Below are 21,058 nucleotides of genomic sequence, written 5' to 3' on the forward strand. Positions count from 1 at the left end.
TTAGAGAATTGAAATTTGCCAAAAAATACTTTTAAGAGTAAAGTTCAAATAAAAACCAACATTTAAAAATGACAGACCCTACAGAAATCACTCGGTTGAGCTATTGATCAGTTTCCTTTAAAGGGAATGTACTTCATTGGCTTTTGCTGTAATTTTCAGAAATGAACTATTTGAGGGGTTAGTATAATAGATCAAATATTGTTTAACTGACATGATTGAAGTTTTGTGTTTTGAAAATGCTTGAAAAACCAAGAAAAACAAAAAATGTTTAAGTAGTCTGGTTCCCTGACTCCACTAAAGATAAAATGGATCAATTTATAGTTGTCGGAAAATTGTAAGGTAAGGGAACCAGTCTAGCTGGCCTGCACCCGTTCATGAACATGTAACCAATAGCAAACAAAATTTGGACTGGGAAAAAAAAAATTGGAGCAGTAGTTGAAAAATAGTTAGGTTTTTCCAACGGTGGTCGGCCGACTACCGTTGGAAATGTATACCAAAATACAATTTTCTTGAAAATGACTTCACACCAGGTGCCATTATTTTACAGGATGCTTAAGACTGTCATTTACCAACATCCTAGTAAGGTACGTATTTCGTAAAAACTTGGTAGTTGTATTTTTCGATGTTTGCAAATGTTGTATATTGTCTTTAAAGATAGCAATTTTAACGACACCGATGTGCTGCCAACATTCATCTAAGGCCGCCATTGAGATGAATTGTATGGCTAAAACTTCTCAAGAAAACCTCAATGATTATTGGGGGGGGGGCCTTGCCAAAATGAAGCAAATTCCTTATCAGTGATTTGAACGAGAGATAGACGAGCGACGTGTTGATCGTTTTATTCTGTATAGGCCTCTAGGACTACCTATATTTGTTTGACGAGCAACATGATTTTAGGACCAATTTCAACTGTACGAAGTCGAAGAGTGTCCCTTTAAATACTGAAGGAGTTTGCAGTTTTTAAAGTCCCTTCATTAGTAGATAGCTTTACATCGTAGTAACTGAATTGCTCTTATGTAGGCCTACCCTGACCTTCAGTGCTAAACCCATTAGTTTAATTATATAAATAATGGACGTAATAAACCTTCACATATAATAATTACCACGGGAATAGGTGCAAATACATTGCCTGAATACGTGCACATCCATGCACGTCATGGATACTTGTATACATGGAATAACCTTCATCCTTGACAATATTCTTGAAGAACCAAGTGGCGGATTTACGGGAGGGGTTGGTGGTTTAACCCCACCCACCCCAAGCTATCCCCCTCCTTGAGTCAAAGCTGGATCCGCCCGACGTGGAACCGGCCTTACAAATAACAGTATAGCTAAAACTACCAAAACAAAAAGTCGTGTGTAATAGCTGTATCCGATCTGTTGTGTACAAAGACTGAATAACTTCCAATATGCAAACTAATCACAAATTGATCTTATAATTAGAAATCAAAAATTGAATTTTTTTTCACATCTCAAATTAAAAGATCGGATTTTCTTAACATCGATTCTTAATTTGGTTTTCTATAAGCGTTTAATTTAGTGGGTGGACGTGATCAATGCATGAGCAAATCATTGCACAACTGCTGCAATGAACCAAAGCTGCAATTTAACACACAAAAAACATCGAGATTAAATGCATGCATCGCAATAAGTGTCCTCCGATGTTAGGAAATTAGTGCACGGGAAAAGGTGCGTTATTTTCCTGTTTCAGAGGAAGGCATATATGGAAAAAATGGTTTCAATTCATTTCACGAACCAACATTGACGGAAAAATTATTCTTCCGTCTTATTGTTGAATATTTAGTGGACGACGGGCTTGACTTCATTTCCGTTGCATGTCTGACCCCAAAAGAAGAGTATCTTGATCAGTTTCAGGAGGAAGAGGACCACCTCGGAGATAGTGATGACAGAGAAGCCGATGTAGAGACCAAACAGACCGCCGAGACTTCCCAGGAGCGCCTCCACCTGAAATGGTAGAGAGAATACCGAGAAATAAGTCCTTTGCCGAATGGAAACCTGGATAAAGGAACTTAGGAATATTTAGTAGTTACCATGAAATGGACATGCAGATATAATGAGAACTTCGGTTTTTTTAATGAAGATAAGTCCAATGGTACCAAATACATCTGATTTTTCCCGCTGAAATGGTATCGTTCGAGAAAAAAAACACTCATTGAAGCAGGCACACTTATTTACTTGTCTTAGCAGCAGAATTCAGTTACGAGATCCCCCTAAAAACTTTGTAAACGTTTTCTTTTTTCCCCAAAAAATGTATAGTAGCCACTGTGCTAAAACTTTCACAGGTTAGTTGTTCTGTACTCTATTTAAGATTTTGAGCAAAATAAAATTCTTCAGAGCCATGAATCATGAAAAAAACAGGTGAACAGTTTTTTTTTTTCATCGATCAGTAGGACTTGATTAAGCACAATTTAAGAAAGAAAATCCACGTCTGGGGATAAAATGTAAAATTCTGGGGACTCGAACCCGCAACCTGCAGCTTGGTGGTCACTGAGCTAGAGTAGCAGGCCACAGTGTTACCACGATGTTTCGCCGTGGAATCTAAAGTATATGAAGTTATTTCCAATCGCATGACATATGTATTCAGTCACGCCCACGGGGAGGGTATTACTAATACTAACTGCCGTGAGGTGCTGCCGCTTTCGTTTCTATTAAAAAGAATTTAGGAAAAAATTGCCACCAGGGGCAAGTTGCCCCCCCCCCCCCTCTAGATACTCCCACCCTCCAGATACCCCCACCCCTCTCTATCCCCCTCTGGATCCCCCCCCGGATTCGCGACTGACAAAATCCGAATGATTTTAGTTATGCAAAGCTTTATGGTTATTTGTAAGATGGAATTGTGCGTCTTGCTGACGTACATATTAATATCGGGTTTTTGCTATTCACCAACGAAATTTTATGAGCACTTCTTTTTTTCTCTCACACGCTCTCGGACAGAACTGAGTACACAGGGCTAATAATTATACACGATAATGGAGGGAAAAACCGACCACTGCATTAAAATGGACATCTCCCGGACGTAAAAGCCCATCGTACAGAGAAAAGTGATTGATAGCTGAACCCGATGCAATATCAGATTCTAACGACCAACTGACCACGGAAAGCTACAATCCAAAAATTCGCTGGGAAGATGTTGTCTCTCATTGGGCGGTCTGTGCTCAAGCGCGAGATGACAACATCGACCGGGGAGCGGGAAGCGGGAAGCGGGATATCAGGGAGGGTATGCTCATTGTATAGACGTGTCCCTACCATTTTGGCCGGGATTGTAGATGGTTGAGTGGTCAAGGCTTGCACCGCTTGTTGTTGTTGTTTTTTTGAGTCGCATTGAAACTGCATGTCTGAATAACTTTGATGGGAACATGACTTTAAAATGATGTATGTTTGTTCTGTGTATTCTTACTGTTTTTTGCTGGTTATGGTGGAAGGGGGCAGCTTAATATCGCAACTTACCGTGTACTTTGGTGACTGTGTGATTGACTGGTAGTTCAGCTCTTCGAAATAAACCCTAAGGCGGACAAGATTTTTCCTGGAAACGAATAAGGGGAAAAACTTTTTCAATCAAATTCCAGCGATTTCCGTAACACAAAGGCAACTTGTGTAATTAACAACAAATATTATACGACTGACGCCAACCGAACATTTCAGATACAAAAATATGAACACTTACATTACAATTGATTTTAGGATGACTAGCTATTTTTTATTATCTGAAAGGTTTAGTTACCTTGTCTGCTCAACACTTTGCATCAGTCTTGCAGCCTTCTCGTTCGTAGCTGAGATGCGAGAATACAAATGCTCCTAATAGAACAAATAAAACCGGAATACATTATGTGAGCCAAGCACTTTTTCAATTATTTTATCAACAGGGAAACCTGTTGATGGGACTTCGGGGACATAAAGATTTGTGTTTCTTATTACGTACGTACGTATAATGTTATCACCTGCGTACGAGATAATATTACGTACGTACGTGATAATATTACATACGTACGTGATAATATTACGTACATACGTGATATTACGTGCATACGTAATAATCATCACGTACGTACGTATTAGTATCGCATACGTACGTATTATTTTGCACGTTGGAATACCAACATAACGACTATAGGCATACTCAGCTTCAGCGACCGTAGTCTACGAATACCCAGATCGTTTTGGTGTCAAAATTGAAAAAGAAAAGCTAAAAAAAGTACCAGAGCTAAGCAACTCTACTTTGGACACTGTTATTTAGGTGAATGTTCCATTGAGTTTGTAGTGAGCACATTGCCTTGTACTTTTTGAAGTTAAAGATGATTCATGGAGTTTATTTGTCAATTATACCGTATACATATACATGCTTGGATTATAAAAAATTTGTTTCTCTTTTCCGTCTTTGGTTTATGGTATTGCATTATAGGAGCTAATATTATTAGGTGGTATTTTTTTTGCATTTTTGTCCTTCACAAAATATTGCACAAAATTGAAATGCAACCCAGGAGTATTTGTCATAATTTCCTTAACCCTTGTATGGCCTGTCACCTACATACAGCCTATTATTTTAATAAAGAGCGCCCTCTGTTGTTGAATAGCTCACTATCATGACCAGAACACCATAGCGGCAAAGACTAAACAGGATTGAAAATGTGTACCACATGCAGACTGTAAATGTTTGTTTCATCGACGCAGTTACTTCTAACTTAAGACCCTTTTGCGCATTGCGTCCCAACCCAAGGAGACGTCCCCACCCATGAAGGGTGAGGACAGCGACTGTGTGTGAGTATACTTCAACCTATAGACGTGGCCGGATGGCAACATCGTCACCACCGAGGGGCACAGCAGGGTACACTCAAGCAGGTCTTGGTGGACGAGAGTAGGCATCTGAACGGGACAACTTGGAAACTTACAGGCGGATCTTGTTGGGGTCGGTAAGTAATGCACCCCCCCCCCCCCCCCCCCCCCATTTAGCCACGACTAATGCATACATGTAATATGGGTCAAAACACGATCAATGGAATGGTGAAGTTCTTAAATTTATTCTCAAACCGCCTTACAAGGCAGGACTCGCATCACAGATTTCAACATTTATGGGTCATACCCCGGACCCCCTTGCACAACGTTCTTCGGCATGCTATCACTCAACGCCCCTTCATTAGCAAACCCTAGCTTCATGAAAGCTAGATCCTCCTGTATATCTTTGTTTTTGCTGAACCAAGGTTGAACAGTTGGCAAAGTTATGTCAGTAATCATTTGAGCTTAATCGTTTAAATTCTAACGTTAATTATAATTGATTGTGTATAATAAAGTGAACGTTTGTAATTCTAGTGACTACTTATCTAAGCCCTTAGTTGTCATGAAAATTGGGGTTAATAAAAATATTTAATCATCCGAAATTCTTCCATTTCTATTCTTCGTAAAATTTATCTTTAAGTGGTTTTTAATCTGATGATTATAAATATCAAATTCTCCTAGCATTCCTGCATATGATTTGTATGAATTAACGTCAGAGTGTCAACCTTTAGTGTGTACATTTATTTCCAGTTTTCTGTAAATGCTTAATGATTTCTGGTACATATTTTGGTGCGAAAATGTTTGTGAATGTTTAATGAGCTAAGTTGTGGTTTAGACTCTATAATTTATACAGGTGGAATCTTGTGAAAATTAATGGGCTAAAATTTAGTGTTCTTGTACAATGGCAAGTTAAGGCCCCCTTTGACTGTGTACAAAATTGTGTGAATATGTAATGAGCTTTGAAATCATGTAAGTTTGGTATCCACTTATAAAACGTTGGCGAAGAGATAGACACAATGTCCGTTTAGTGTTTGTGTGGCTTAATATAGTATGGAGACCTTCATATCCATGCTCGGATCAATAAGTGTAATAACTTAGTGCCAAGGTACATGATATTGGTTGTGTATTCAAGGACCACGGGTTTTAAAAAGTCAACCCAATACATTTATTAATAATTGCTTGTGGAAGTTCCACAAAGACTAAGGCGAGCCCTCAAATTAGAATCCCTCCCCGGACCGTTCGGGGTTGAGCCCGCCCAGTATGTTGAAGGGATTGGGACCTTGCATGGAACCGATCGGCCTTGATTAACTCCACCAGGCTTCTGCACCATGGCTCTGGCTCATCACAAAGGAACCAATTTGCGACGCGCTAATCCTCCAGTAGGCAACAATGACTGTGATGCACTTCATAGAAGTTGCCACTGGTAATCCAAGTGGGCTGAATAATCCTCCAACAATGGCCAGACTTCAATTTATGTTGCCTATTGTGAAACCCTGAGTCACCAGTTTGGACCGATTGGGGCGTCACGCTTCAGTGACCGGGTGGCTTCTGGCTTCGTACCGATTGGGGTGAAAGAAATTAGCATACCGGACCCGGTACCCGAACGGTCTGTTATCTGATGGCTCGCCTAAATGATCATTGTTTCTTGGTGTTATCGACAATCCAGTTATCAGGTGTTCTTGGTACCATGTAATTCTAAAATTGACAGAGTTTCACAATCAGTTACAAACAATCGACGGTTGGCCTGAATTTCCCCAGAACGGACTTGCACCCTTAGGTTTTGAGGTCGCTTTGCCTGGGGAAGAAAATACGGCAACATCCTAAAGATTCTGACAACAGAATAAATATCGGGCCGAAATAGCGTGCACAATTATTTCAGAAGGTGGGTCGGTTTTTCGTTTGTTTGATGTCTCATTCAAAAGCGAATAAATTCTGTATTGCTATTAAAAAGAACAATTAAAATCTATTCACAGACAGTACATCTTTAATGAAAAAAATCTGAGACATTGTCAGGAAGACGTCTACATATACTCTACTCAGACGAATTTCAAATTGACATTGAAACCGAAGTTCCCAGTGCTCTCTTTTGTTGAGACGATGAAACAAAACAAATTTAAGGTCCTAAATTCATACAGTGACTTCAAACTGAGAGCCTGTGTGTGTTTCAATGCTAATTATTTTGACCGTCTATTCACCGTGACAAAAGAAACAGGGAAACAGACGCTAAAGATTTGCTTGAAGATCCTGATCCGAATTTTATTTGGATGTCTCCCTTTTAAAAGAAATTGTAATTTAGAACTTAATACCAACTGAAAATTATCATTAATATGAGCAACACCGTTAGCACACATTTTGAGTTGTTGTAGTAAATGGCTAGATCATTTTTTTCTCTATTATGATTGAAAGAGGAAATAATTTAATAATTAATAAAAGGACTCATTTCATTTGGCTTGTTTTCATCGCTTAACAGAAAGCGGTATTATCACAGTTCAAGCCGTCAGATTTCTGAGGGAAAACGAAAAAAAAGTTGCCTGTTAAATTTATATCCATACAATTTTGTTCTTATTGTCTGGAAATGCATGCAAGTGTTCGGGATTATAATAACTTTACGCAAATTACTTCCAATTAAGGAATATGATGACGACAATAGCCGTGCCGACAAGCTAACATGCACCGTACTCGAAGGTCACTCCACGTGGAAGCTCTTCGTTTTGAATAGCCCTGCAGAAGGCGCAGAGATTCCCGTAAATGACTCCATTGCTAGCACACAATGGGAAGAATTCCAGCGTGCAGCCCTCGATGTGCTCTTTAAATCGTTGGGCACATTCAGACCAGCCATTCTATGAGGGGAGATAAAAACAAATTAACAGTTTAACGCCACCACGAACTGACACTCATGTGCCCGTGAGGTGAGCGCGCTGCACGCACGCATATATACTGATCCGGTATAGTTTTGATTTCACGGGCTGACATTCTCCACAGTGCGGCACTTTCTGAGCGCACCCCGTACATTTTCGGTTTCACGAACTAACACTGATCTTAAGTTTACCGTTTAAAACGCTTTTAAATTAAAAATTGTGTATAAACACACAAGTACACGGATGGATTAAATTCGTGTCAAACCTTTCAAATCCTTTGTCTCCGTTCTGTATAGACCGCTTGCAGACGCGATCGATAATTGACGCGCGAAGTTGCACGACGCCATGTTATGGGACAAAATGTGCATGGATAGATATACGCCTGTCCCACAACATGGCGTCGCGCGCCTTCGCGCGTCGATTATCGAACGCATCTGCAAGCGGTCTATTGCCGCATCATACTTGGGTGCCTGTCAGTTCGTGAAAACGAAAATCTTCTTATTTTGCGTCAGTGTCGTTGTGCGCGCACACTACCGGGGCGTCAGTTCGTGAAACCGAAATCGGTGATAACGTGGTTTTCACGAACTGACACCCACTTGCGCGTGAGTGTCAGTTCGTGGTGCCGATGACGACTGTTTTTACGCGTAACGGTAATCACAAATTTCTTCCTTAGTTTTCAATAGCCCCGAGGCCTAATGACGTCACACTTTGTTTACATGTGCGCTTTCCTATGTGGCAGACGGTCCCTACTTCGTCTGGCGTCCCCACTTCGCTCCCATAGCAAAGTGCATATGTAAACAAAGGCATTACGTCATTAGGTCTTAGGTCCTTTCATATTAAAAGTAGTTTTGTGGTGTGTTATGTGAAATAATTTCACACTAAACATATCGGCCAAATAAAAAATCACTTTTAACTGTTGTGTGAACAACTGGAAAATTTGTGTCACTTCAAAAATGGATTTATGTTTTAAAAGCCTATTTACCCTATGCTGAAAAAAAAATATTAGGCTGTAAAGCTGTTAAGAATGTTTTAAAACAATTCGAAATGTAGACATGCATGGTTCATAATTAAAATAAAAGTGCTAACTGCTGATTCAAAACCTGATATAAGGGAGCTACTTTACCGGAGGCGGAGGAGCTACATTTCAACTTATAAAATAATCGTTACTTTTGATGTCTTGCAAGATAATCTGGAAAATTGTTCCACATTAAATTGTTGAAGGCGTCGGATAGAGCGTGCAAGTTGACATGAACAAAACAAAAACCTGTGAGATTTTACGAGAATACAGCACATCTGGGCACCATGTATAGGATCTACCACGTGTGTAATGTTTTGCATTTACTTTGCATGTTTACACCATATTGAAAATATTGCGAACGTATGACTATTATAAAGTTAAAATTGTTGACCACAATTTCCATTCAATGAACGAATGGGTTAATTCAATAAAGGGAGTCTGTGACTAGACTTTTCAGTGTTTGGTACCAAGACGTTCACATAAAAAAAATGAACGAGGACTTGGGAGACTTGCAAGTTCTATTGCCATCGCCGTCAAACGTCTATAATGACTGTGCGAGGAGATTCGTTATATTTCTACATGTAAAATCACACTTACCAGTTGCCTTTCAGCACAGTCCCCATCTTTCACAGTCACTGAAAGCACGGCTAAAACAAGAGAGAAGAAATCATCACAAAATATAACAGCCGAAATGTGTACAATCTTATAATTCATTTTTGAACATGGGATTAGGCCTAATCATCCAACAAGTAAATTAAGTTTGTAAATTTCTGACTTGAACACCTTGGGAATTAGAGACATCCTCACTGATGACATAGGGAGCAACAGCTCTGTGCTTTTTTTTGGGGGGGGGGAGGTTGGTGGAAAATTCAAGAATTGTCGCTTAAACTTAATCAATCTCCTTTCACGGGCAGTATTGATTTCTGCTATAAAATGAATGTTTCCCTTCATCTAAAACTGAAGAAAATGTTTTGTTGTAATAGTTTTAAGATTTGTATCTTAACTCAATTGATGTCCAAAGACTTTCAACTATCGGGAAAAATAATCACAATTTTGAGTTAAAATGAATCTTAGTATACACCCACCTGCCAAGCAGAGAATCCAAGCAGCAGAATACATGGTGACTTCAATCAATCAGAAATACACCGAGAATTTGAAGCGAAATATTGATGATGAATACAGCCGGAACGAGGACTATTCTGTGTTGAGCGTTCGCGTGTGAGCGTGGGCGAGCGGTGGAGCTGGTCGAAGCCAGCAACAGCTTTTATCATTTTTTTGGTAGGAACTGTGGGCATAAATTTAGAGTCTCGTCAAACTGCCGTGAAAGATTAGAAGGACAAGCTTGTCAGACGGCGGAGACTCGAGATGTAGCATCTGTGGATATAGTAACGAAAACCTGGTGGATGAGACCTTCACGAGTACCGACCATATTTACATGCTCATCACGCGACAACTAAATTAAAAAACAAAAAAAAGAGACAGATGGGTGGTTGCTTACTGGATTTCATATAGCATAAATTGTGTTACTTTATGCCACAATACTAATTTTGATCTCGACAACAAGAAAATGGGTCATCTGTAATAACATTTTTTTTAAAGAAACCCGCATCGCTTTGGATGACCGCTTATTTTTCGACAAAAAATACAGATCTGGGATTCTAGTCAAGCCCGGGTTTGAATTCTCAAAAAGCCTACATATGGTTTGAGTTGATTTCGGCAGGTTTTCAGTTTAAAAAAAAAATAGACGTTTTTCTCAACTCTCAACATCAGGTAATTCCATAACCTGATGTTGAGAGTTGAGAAAAAACTGTCAATTTTAACACAGTCAGTGGCCGTGTCACGCACAGAGTCTCAGTTTCTCGTCCCGAAGTCACGCACGCATGGCCCAAAAGCCTACGCGAGATTTTACGAAATTTATTCGAGACTACAGAAAAAGTGCCTGGATACATGCACTGTTTGGCCAAGATGGCTAGGTTAATAGTGAAAAGTTGGAATCGTCTGCTTTATTTTGATATAAAATATAACTGCTTTTGACAAAAATAAAGTGTTGTTACGACGTGTCAAACAAAAATCATACTTTATAGCAACAAAAGTGAGGGCCGGAAGTTTTTAGGTGTACATTCGATTCTTAAAAAAAGGCCGAAAGAAATGGCAAGATTCATTAGATAGATGATAGTCCATGCTTCATTTTCATGTGAAACACGTTCAGGAGACTTTTATATTTTTGGTCCAAATCGCCGGTTGTAAAGTGAAGACTTTTGCGAGATTTCATGATTTGCAATCACAAGTTTACGCGTGTAAACGTATAGGACTGAAATTGTATATAGCACGCGCGAACGTGCAATGAATGACTTATGAATATTAAGCAGGCCATCTCGAGCTCGACCAATCAGTGGGCATATGGGTCACAAGGTCATACCGTGTCTGGGTTCCTTGCTCTGTGCTTTTACAATGGCGACGATCTTTTCGCGATGTGAAAAATGGAAGTTGCTGGAAACATTAGGTGTACATCGAATTCTTAAAATATTAAAGACATCACGTTCACGAGATTTTTTGTAGATGAAGGTTTATTCCTTCCTTTGATTACCTCAACATTCGGAAGACTTTCGTTGTTGTCGAATAAAAACGGAGATTTCGTCACGTATTTTTTAGTCGATTTGTCCGTGAAATAATATCGTCAAAATGCATCGAAATCCTTTTTCTTTCTTTTTTTAAATACCTTGGCAGATGTATGTAGTTGTTTGTGTGGATCGGTTGTGGTTTGGCGTGAAAATTGTAAATTTTCTGAAGCCCTTTTTACGGCCATCGTTCGCTGGCCTCGAGTTGTTGTCAGTTGTGTGGACGAGAAAATAAAGCAGCTACGCGTGACACGGCAACTGACTGAACACTATTTATTCAATTTCGTATTCATGCTTGGTGTGACTGCTTAAATTGGAGAAAAAAAGTTTAGAAAAGCCTTTCAAAGTAGGTAATGTGTTTAAGCACATTACCTACATTGGAAAGCTTTTCAAATGAGCTTTTTTCAATGAATAAAGACCGTTTTCGTCAGTATGATATTCTTCCTATCAATTTCCACCATTTCACTTCCAAGATTTGCTTGCTTGTGCGTGTTTCCTCCAGTGAAGGATTCTTAATGAACTGACCAATTGACCTCAATACTCAACGTATATTTATACATCCCAAAATATAGGTGATGCAAATATTCTAAGCACAGGTTGTAATAACACTTTCGAATCAAAAGGCGTCGCTTTCCCCAGTGTCCGCAAGGAACAAATTTCAACCAGCATTTAATCCTCGTACAAATTTAGAAAATAACATCAAGTTTAAAGAATGCATAGAAATGCATTGTGCATTTACCCACCAGATTCAGCCGAGGTCCAACAAAAAAAATCTTCGTCAAATTACAGACAACTTGTTACCTTTGTCTTCTCCTAAAAAAAACCAATAACAGACAGCGCGCTATTTATGGCATGACAGATGGTACGCTACTCGAAAGGTATTGTGTTAAGAAAATAAGCCGTATTTTGTAAACATGTGACATTGCCGGTTCATTAATTTCCATACATCTTTCAGAACGTGCATATGTTATACCGACACATTGATTTACTGCACATATTACGTTTCAAAGTATTTATTTCACCCTTGACGAATACGTCCATATTCGTTAAATTTGTTTCTTACTATTACGAAATTATCAAGAGTTTTGATGACCTCTGAATATTTAGCCCCCAATATTTTGTAAAGACTGCCCTTTTCCATTCAAATACCCTTTGTTAACCAGCGCTTACCTCCCCGATATATGTAATGAGTACCCTTCTTTTGTACAAGTGCCCTATTGTTCTGAACAAGTGTCCTGTTTTTAAAAAAAATCGTGCCCTTTTTTGTACCATCGGCCGTTATCCGGGTGTCATATATTGTGCGTTAAATAGTGTGCATAATTGACGGTTTTGAACAGCACCCCTATCGACAAATACAAACGTAAAGATTGTGTTCAAATTATGATAGATTTGTTTTTATTTCATTGTTATGGTAATATGGCGCACGGTGATCTCACTTCTAATAGCCAATGGGCTATCCATGGGCTCCTTTTTAGCCAATTCGCTCAACCTACGTTGTGTTGTATTCAGGTAGCTGCATTTGGGAGCGTTGTCTATAAGGATGTCTGTGACAGCATTTAATCCTCGTACAAATTTAGAAAATAACATCAAGTTTAAAGAATGCATAGAAATGCATTGTGCATTTTCCCACCAGATTCAGCCGAGGTCCAACAAAAAAAATTTCGTCAAATTACAGACAACTTGCCACCTTTGTCTTCTCCTAAAAACAATAACAGACAGCGCGCTATTTATGGCATGACAGATGGTACGCTACTCGAAGGTATTGTGTTAACAAAATGAGCCGTGTTTTGGTAAACAAGTGACACTGCCGATTCATCAATTTCCATACATCTTTCAGAACGTACATATGTTATACCGACACATTGATTTACTGCACATATTACGTTTCAAAGTATTTATTTCACCCTTGACGAATACGTCCATATTCGTCAAATTTGTGTCTTACTATTACGAAATTATCAAGAGTTTTGATGACCTCTGAAAGGGAACACTTCAAGTTTTACTGCCAGTGCTTGAATGGAATTGGCGGAAGAGGACTCACGAATATCAAGATATCAGAATGATGATTATCGAACGAACGAAGTCAGATCCGGGATTCTTGAACTCGTGTGTTATTAATGTGCAATTATACGAGCATCATGGCGTAAATTTATCGGTGTTGGCGAGTAGGGTGTGTGTGTGTGGGGGGGGGGGGGTGATGACCGTATATATAGCGCAAAAGCCCTCAAATCGTAGGACCGTGGAATTTCGAAAAGCGACGGGGGATACAACAGGTGACACAAAGGGCGCTGTTAAGAATAAAAATGTAATTACCGTTATGAGTTATATTTGAAAATTTAGAAATTTAAAAGATAATTCAACTTCGGCATTTTTGTTTCTAACCGTCCGCTGCAGTCCACAAGCGACAAACCGACACTTTAAACATAAAAGTTTAGCAAATGGGTTGGTCATATCAACATGCAACATGCATACTCTCTTGGGCAAATTCTTCTCAATAGTTGGTAATGTTTTACCGGAATTAACCAACGATGAGTTTACTTCACACCAACGTTTGGCAAATTACATTGCCGAACAGTCTTCTACCAAACTTTTTGTGTTACACCGGGTGGTAGGTTGCCACTACGGCGGCCTATACCGTCGGTAACGCTGTTGTGCCCGAACCGCTCAACCGCTCTTTACTGCTGGTAGGTCGACGACCGTTTACTGACTGGGAATATATTAATTGCGCTTACCTCATATCGCTCTGAGGGCCAACGGGACGACGACACGCCAAGTTTGAAGGTTGTTTCTCTATACAAAAAATACAATAAGTTAGAATTAATGGAATAAATAAGAAAACATGGATTTCTCACAGTAACGCGAAAAAAGCCTTATAATTGTTATAGTTTCAGTATGTATTTCAATCTTCAGAGTTACAATTAAAGGATATGTTGTATTTGTCTTAATTTTGGAAGGAGGCAAAGGAGGTCCTTCTTTTCTCCAAACATGTCCGGATGTTCTGCTTAGGGTACAAGCTCATCTTTAATACCATTTATCAATTCTCCACACAATCATGCTTACTGTCTCATTTACTACTAATCACATAAATACCAGCTTGTTAGTCCCACGCCTGACATGTATAGCAAATTTAGAACTTCAGGACTGATCAAAATATGGAACGTTGGATAAGACTTGAAGTTTTGCATGGTAAAGTTAGCCATATGATAAAGTTTACGGTTGCACCACTTAACATAATTATCTCCTTTTTGAGTTTGTGAGGTTCTGAAAAGAACCGGGAAAATTGAGTACATAAAAACCCACCGCAACCGGCCTTAATCTCAGTTCTTTCACTCCATTTAGATTAAGCCTACCTGCATGCCGTAAAACAGTTGCACTGCAGTAAGTCATCCTCGAATAAGGCTTCTATGGCTCGTCTGCATGTTTCTGAGCAGGATTAAAAAAAAAACACTTAGACCATCATTATTTAATCACACCAAAACAAAAAAAATCTAACTTGAAAGCTTACGGTCAATCATGAGAGAGTAAATAATTATAATGCAGTTTATGACGTCATCAGGCACCTAGTGATTTTTTATAATTATGTGTTACCAGTTCCCCCTCCCTCGGTGGCTTTTTTTTGGGGGGGGATCTCCTCTCTCCCTCCCCCTCCCCCTTATGTATTTGAAGCTCAGTAAGCTCACGTTATAACACGCACACAAAGTCAACTTGATCATTACGCCAATAAAAATGGTCTGATGTCGCGACTTGCTCACATTTGTTAGGCCTAAGCACCAGAGAGGATATTTTGGTCACTTGCAAACATTTTTTTGTTACCATTGCCGCACTAAATGGAAAGGTAATAAATTAGCCCGCTCCACTCATGTATGTCGGAGAATTCTGCCCAGGGGTGAGGATTTGTCCATTCAAAGTTATTGGCGATCCCCACGTCCTGGGTGGGGCAAGCAGAAGCATAAGCGTAGCCGGGGGGGGGGGGGGGTAAGGGGGTATTTAGCGGTTTTAGCCCCCAGTATTTTGTAAAGAATGGCCCTTTTCCATTGAAATACCCTTTGTTAACCAGCGCTTACCTCCCTGTAATCTGTAATGAGTACCCTTCTTTTGTACAAGTGCCCTTTTTCTGAACAATTGCCCTATTTAAAAAAAAAAAAAAAAAAAAAAAAAAAACCTTGCCCTTTTATGTACCATCGGCCGTTATCCGGGTGCCGTTTTTTTTATTTCGCGCCTGTATCGCCCTGAAAAGCACCATATATTTTGCGTTAAATAGTGTGCAGAATTGACGGTTTTGAGCAGCGCCCCCATCGACAAACACAAACTAAAGATTGTGTTTAAATTATGATAGATTTGTTTACAATTTCATTGTTGTGGGAGTGGTAATATGGCGCACGGTGACCTCACTTCTAATAGTCAATGGGCTATCCATTGGCTCCTTTTTAGCCAATTCGCTCAACCTACGTTGTGTTGTATTCAGGTAGCTGCATTTGGGAGCGTTGTCTATAAGGATGTCTGTGACGCAGCCACAGCGATTCAACATCTCCCTCTGCAGGCAATACTTGGTGCAGGCACTCAGCGAGTAGTCGTAGTCACCAGCCGTCACATTGATTCCCTGCCCGAGACCCTCGGTGCAGTTGCCGAACGGATAGGGACTCCGGCTGATGAAGTCCTGGGGAACAGACCATGGTAGATGATTACAATTACCATATAACTTTACTTGCAAGAACTTCCACTCCCGTAAACAATCTTTTGTTTTGACTATTAAAAAGATTCCAAAAGTGGACAGCTAAACCTTGACCTATGTTTAATAAGGGAGGGGTCGTTTGACCTCTCGATTCAACCTTGACTACAGCCCTCAATCTTACATTAAGAATTTGAAGTTAAAATACTTTCGGGTCCATGAGGGATATTTTCTCTTTAAAAAAAAAAGATCGCCGGTGTGCCTCTTCTGTCGCCCGGCGGACCGTCTTGGGCCCAATATCTAGGAACTTTTTTGAGAAGAAAATATTAAGCCTTAATCAAAATGTGTGACTAACAACAAAATCAGTTGAGAATCAGCCGCAAGCCATATAAAACACGTGGCATTTTGGCTGGTAACCGTTTTGGCTGAGTAAATATTTCTTTCGTTGAGCGTATATCGATGACCTATAACACTGCCTATACCTGCCTAATCCCGATAGACGTCGCCAGGCCAGCAGCGATCGTGATGCCGTTGTCCTCGGGTAGAGGCATGGTGCGCTGCCCGTGGACCGTCAGCCGTACACCGGACTCCGGGGAGAAGATACCCACGTACTCGGGCTGCTCGATGAACAACGTCAGATGCAAGCCTGTAGACCAGTTTCAAATGAGCACTGATAATTACAAATTGAGCAATCAAACCGAGACACTCTCTTTTGTGGCGAGATTTTAAGAAATGTCGTACAAAGACTAAGTACTGATGATTGGTCTTAGTTTGTGTTTCTAAATTGATTTTGATGATTGAGATATCTTTCAATTAAACTGTCTTCTCCGTACTAGCCCCAACGTACTAGCAAGTAAAACAGCGAGGCTTTAACTTTCCTGAAACCAAAGAACTTTAAAGAGTGTATGGTACTATAGCGATTCCCTGTACAATGTCACGCACCCAACTCCATTCGGCAGCTCGAGTTGGATGTTCGTCATAAAATGAAGTCACAGGAAATGACGTTCCATTGTGCCAAGTTGACATTATGAACAGGAAAATGGGCTGCAAAATAACCATATCGTGTTTGGCACTATCTACCTCAAACACAAAGAGCGATGTGTGTCAAAGAGATAAATTCTACAACTTAACGTTTTACGAAATGAACTGTATATTTGAATAATTTGTGTAAATATTCATGACTCTAACTGTACAAAATTAAAGAGAGAAACTATTCTGAACTTGACACCCGAGGGCGCTGTTGTTGTCACGTGATTTGATGTCTCATAACGGCACTCTACAGATTAAGAATTTTCCATAAACAAACTTTGACGTTGATGCGTTTCCTCGCGCTAGTATAGGTCCATGAACCAGGAAACAAAATTGCAAAAAAATGTAGTTATTTTCTTCAGGCCGAATAAATTGCAACCCTGAGACATCCCTAAAGGTGCATTTCAAGGAGTGCATTAAAGAAAATGCATTGCGAGAGCCCTTTACAAGGATGCCTATCCTACCGTATTTTGCTCCCGATTTGCTGGTCGTGTGCATCGTTTTATTTCCCCTGCCGTGGTTGAAGGTGAAACAATTCCCATAATCTTTGTTTTGAAACACACGGAAATCCCTGTAGAGGGGGAAATTATGAGAACATTATGGAACTAACACAAGACAGTTTTTCGACGGAAAAGATGGTTGATGAAATTAACCGTTAACTTGTTAACCCAAGTTGTTTTCTCAAAGTAGGTCATGGAAAGAATATACATGTACCTACAAAACTGAGGAGTTTTCATTGCTAATCAACATAATAGTGATGTTAGAAGATTCAAACTGTTTTTGACGTTGTCATTACCTAATTACCAAATATACCATTAAGCCATGTGTTGTAAGCAATTCATCATAGGTCCTTCACATATGGTCACTACCCAATCACAAGTCCATTCACAATACCGGTCACAAAGAAACACGGGACGATCATTAACAAAAGACTGCCTTAATCACAGATCACTGATTAGCTTATGACTTGACTGTACATCTTGGATGACTTGCAATGGACTTGTGAGGACTTATGATGGACTCAATATTTATTGCAAGGTTTAAGGCCACAAACCTGTAACTGCAGTTCCTTTTGTCGAACGTGCACTGCAGAATGAAATCCTGGGCCTGGTGTCCCAGATTCTCCAATTCCTCGCGTGTGGGATTCGCCACGTCCACCAGGTCACTGAAGTCATCCGCCGTGGACTTGGCGTAGAATCCCCTCCAGTCGTTCTCATCGTTCACCCCTCCCCAGTCGTAGTAGTCTTCATACTCGAAATCGTAGCTGTCCCACCAGAAGTTGTCACTGGAGCTGGAGGAGGAGGACAGCGAGCGACGCTGTCGCGGCTGGTGTGAGCTGGTTGACCGCTTCCTGCGAGTGGAACCGAGCGAGGAGCTTGGACTGTCTCCGGGGTTCAGCGAATCAGACGCCCCATCAGTGTTACTGGCTGGCCCCGATGCCTCAGTTTCGCTCATCGTAGAATCAGTTACCCGTTGAGAGCTACCAGAATCGGTAGAGTCAACTGGTGTTACTGGAAACATTTCTGTTGGGGTGACAGCCTGAGTGCTAAGATGGTTGGGTAAAGCTGTGGAAGAAGCTTCCCTGGCATCATCGGTGGGTGCTGTAGAGCTCCCGCTCGGGAGGCTGCCCTCAGTATCAATGATACTCGACTCTCCGGTAGTACCACCATTGGTTTCATTATTTCCACCAGCCACGGTTGCACCTGCTTGACTTGAGGTTCCACTGTCACCAGTGCTGTCGCCTTCGTCACCCGGTATCGATGCCGATCCTCCCCCACCTAAACCATCGATGCTGTCACCAATAGATCCAGGCGTAACATCAGCGGAGCTGCTGGATTGCCACTCATCAAACCATTGCAGCGAGGACCAGTCAAAGAACCATGAGTAGTCGTAATCTCCCCCCTGGACTCCCCCATCGATGGCGATCAGTCCCTCGAAGCGCGTGCCAACCAGTTCCGAGCGCCGCATGCGGTTCATATTACACACAGTCACGGCAGGGAAGTCCAAGTTGGTCTTGGTGACCAGCTCGATACTTGTCGTCAAGGGCCTGACTTGAAAGTACTCTATCAAAAGCTGGGTGGACTGTAACACAGCGAGGCCGAAAGCAATCAGCCATATGACAGACCAGGCAATCCGGCCCACCGTGTAGGTACCGTTGATAATGAGAGGCAGGCCGTGGGCCGTGGTAGAATCTGCGAAGCTGGTTACTGCTTCGCGTAGCGCGCCCTTCTTCTTTTCTCTTGACATTTCTCTGTCTTCTTCGGTACGATTGAAGTAGTCTAACGAACCAGTCACAACAACTCGCCGTGTCAGTCTATAAAAACATCAAAAATGAAAAACATGACACACAGGACACACCAGTATGGATTCATGCTCAGCCATTTTTTCGTTAAAACAGAGAGAGGAAAGAAAGGCGAAGAATCTATCGGACAAGTAGTATTGTATAAACATCTTTATCAAAAGAAAAGTTGATTAAAGTTTGATGGAATTTGTGTGCTTTGTCATTACAAAGAAATCGGAAAAATTCTTTAGGTTTCAAAGAAATTCAGAAGTTTTTTGGAATATTCAATTTCATTTCTTATTACTCCTTTCTCTTCTTCGAATATTTTGAGTCAAAGAATCAAATTTATTGATACCAACAATAAAGATTTGAACATCCTTTAAAGTGGCTAAGAAAATGCGATACTATCTGCTCATGCCATTGTTAAATTATCGCAATCAACGTGAATTTTGGGATGATACATACCGACCGCCTTCAACGACCGTTGTCCCGTACTCCATCTTGACTCATCTTCTCTCCTTCAGACAATTCACACATCGTATGCACAGTTCGAAATACTACTTTCGCAATGTTTGAACTGTTTTTGTATGTGTAGAGGCAAGGCTGAAAGACAAACTACTCGATTTTTGTTGACAAAAGTTAGGACATAGCCTACATGTAGCTTAGGAACGAATATTCTAACACATTTCTATGAGGTCGCAATATGCTAATCCTTTACGCAAAGACAGATCAGCCGCCAGAACCATAGCCGTTTGGTCAATAGTTTATTTGTTTTCTACTTCGTGGAACTGTAGGAAAAGGAAATCGAACGACCCGAATTTAGAGATGTGTTTGGACATTGAAAAATAAGTAGGTGCTTGGGTCACTAGTTTAAGGACTGAAAAGACGAGTCGTGCCTGAGTACAGTAGACCTACATAGATTCCAAGTTCTGAAACTCTCTTACTGGAAAGATCTATATAGGCATAAGAATCTTTTCAAGAGCAAGATGCTATTTTAAACCAAAAGCATTCCCTAATAACAAAGTCGCTTTTAAAAAATAAATTTATAATGCACAATGCATTGACTCGGTTTCGATATAGCCTTTGTAGGGATATGAATCAAAAAAGAGGCCGCACTAGTGAGATTGGGCCAACTTAAACAAGTCTTCGTTTTGCAAGACCCAGGAACCTCGATATGGCGATTGTATAGGTATTCCCTTCATTACCATAATCATTTTTGTACACAAATTACAGTGCTTTTTCATCGCAGGTTGGTCGAATTCGTTTTAGACACTTGTAAATGTACGCTTTGAAATCAGTCCGGTCAGATGCGTGTGTTCTTGAAAATTATACGTTCAAAATACATCTGCGGGAGATTGTGTAAAATCGAGTACCGTCACTTAAGTGGCGTATAAACCCGGGGGCCAATTGCAGGGGGGGGGGGGCACTAAAGCGGCCTTATTTTCTGAAGTGGGGATGGAGGTACTCCATGTATGGGCTTATAATAGAGAGCTCATTTGGGCCTTTTGGGTGAGAGCATAGGGGAGAACAGGCCTTGAAGGGGGGAAAGAATTCTGAAGCCTTGCACCTGTCAAAACAAGAATTTTCTGCAGTGTATGGCGTTACTAGGCCTATAGGGGGCGCTTGACCCTTGGTGCAACCCACCCTCTACAGTTGTGTTCTCGGACTGTAAGAACATCCTATTTTTTCGGACGTTTGGAAATTTGAAAAGCGGGGGTCAAGATTCGCGTGTGTAGTCTCATTAGGCTGCCAGATTTCTAACCATCAATGTATGGGTTCAAAACCCAAGATATA

The 21,058-nt window shown here is 40.5% G+C and overlaps 2 protein-coding genes across 2 annotated transcripts; both read right to left on the minus strand.

Annotated features, from left to right (window-relative positions):
• Positions 1–823: 823 nt before the first annotated feature.
• Positions 824–19,952, minus strand: LOC119741685 (amiloride-sensitive sodium channel subunit beta-like). Its single transcript, XM_038217533.1, has 10 exons — positions 19,730–19,952; positions 18,038–19,297; positions 17,448–17,554; positions 16,437–16,600; positions 15,735–15,942; positions 14,636–14,708; positions 14,018–14,075; positions 3,743–3,816; positions 3,469–3,544; positions 824–1,965 (listed from the first exon to the last, which is right to left on the minus strand). The coding sequence occupies exons 1-10, from the start codon at positions 19,762–19,764 to the stop codon at positions 1,801–1,803; spliced, it is 2,220 nt and encodes a 739-aa protein (XP_038073461.1). The 5' UTR covers positions 19,765–19,952; the 3' UTR covers positions 824–1,800.
• LOC119741686 (double-headed protease inhibitor, submandibular gland-like) lies at positions 7,022–9,919 on the minus strand. Its single transcript, XM_038217534.1, has 3 exons — positions 9,753–9,919; positions 9,265–9,314; positions 7,022–7,631 (listed from the first exon to the last, which is right to left on the minus strand). The coding sequence occupies exons 1-3, from the start codon at positions 9,784–9,786 to the stop codon at positions 7,455–7,457; spliced, it is 261 nt and encodes an 86-aa protein (XP_038073462.1). The 5' UTR covers positions 9,787–9,919; the 3' UTR covers positions 7,022–7,454.
• Positions 19,953–21,058: the final 1,106 nt, after the last annotated feature.

The sequence above is a fragment of the Patiria miniata genome, unplaced genomic scaffold (genome assembly GCF_015706575.1).
Source record: "Patiria miniata isolate m_02_andy unplaced genomic scaffold, ASM1570657v1 HiC_scaffold_5, whole genome shotgun sequence".
Classification (NCBI taxonomy): Eukaryota; Metazoa; Echinodermata; class Asteroidea; order Valvatida; family Asterinidae; genus Patiria; species Patiria miniata.

Excerpts from the sequence above, each read along its gene's own strand:
- LOC119741686 (XM_038217534.1), bottom strand. The coding sequence starts at position 9,786 with ATGTATTCTGCTGCTTGGATTCTCTGCTTGGCAG. Across the intron at positions 9,315-9,752 it reads TTGGATTCTCTGCTTGGCAG|CCGTGCTTTCAGTGACTGTG; the intron begins GTGGGTGTATAC and ends CTCTTGTTTTAG. Across the intron at positions 7,632-9,264 it reads ACTGTGCTGAAAGGCAACTG|AATGGCTGGTCTGAATGTGC; the intron begins GTAAGTGTGATT and ends CTCCCCTCATAG.
- LOC119741685 (XM_038217533.1), bottom strand. The coding sequence starts at position 19,764 with ATGGAGTACGGGACAACGGTCGTTGAAGGCGGTCG. Across the intron at positions 14,709-15,734 it reads CTACCTGAATACAACACAAC|AAACATGCAGACGAGCCATA; the intron begins GTAGGTTGAGCG and ends AATCCTGCTCAG. Across the intron at positions 14,076-14,635 it reads AACTGTTTTACGGCATGCAG|AGAAACAACCTTCAAACTTG; the intron begins GTAGGCTTAATC and ends TTTTTTGTATAG.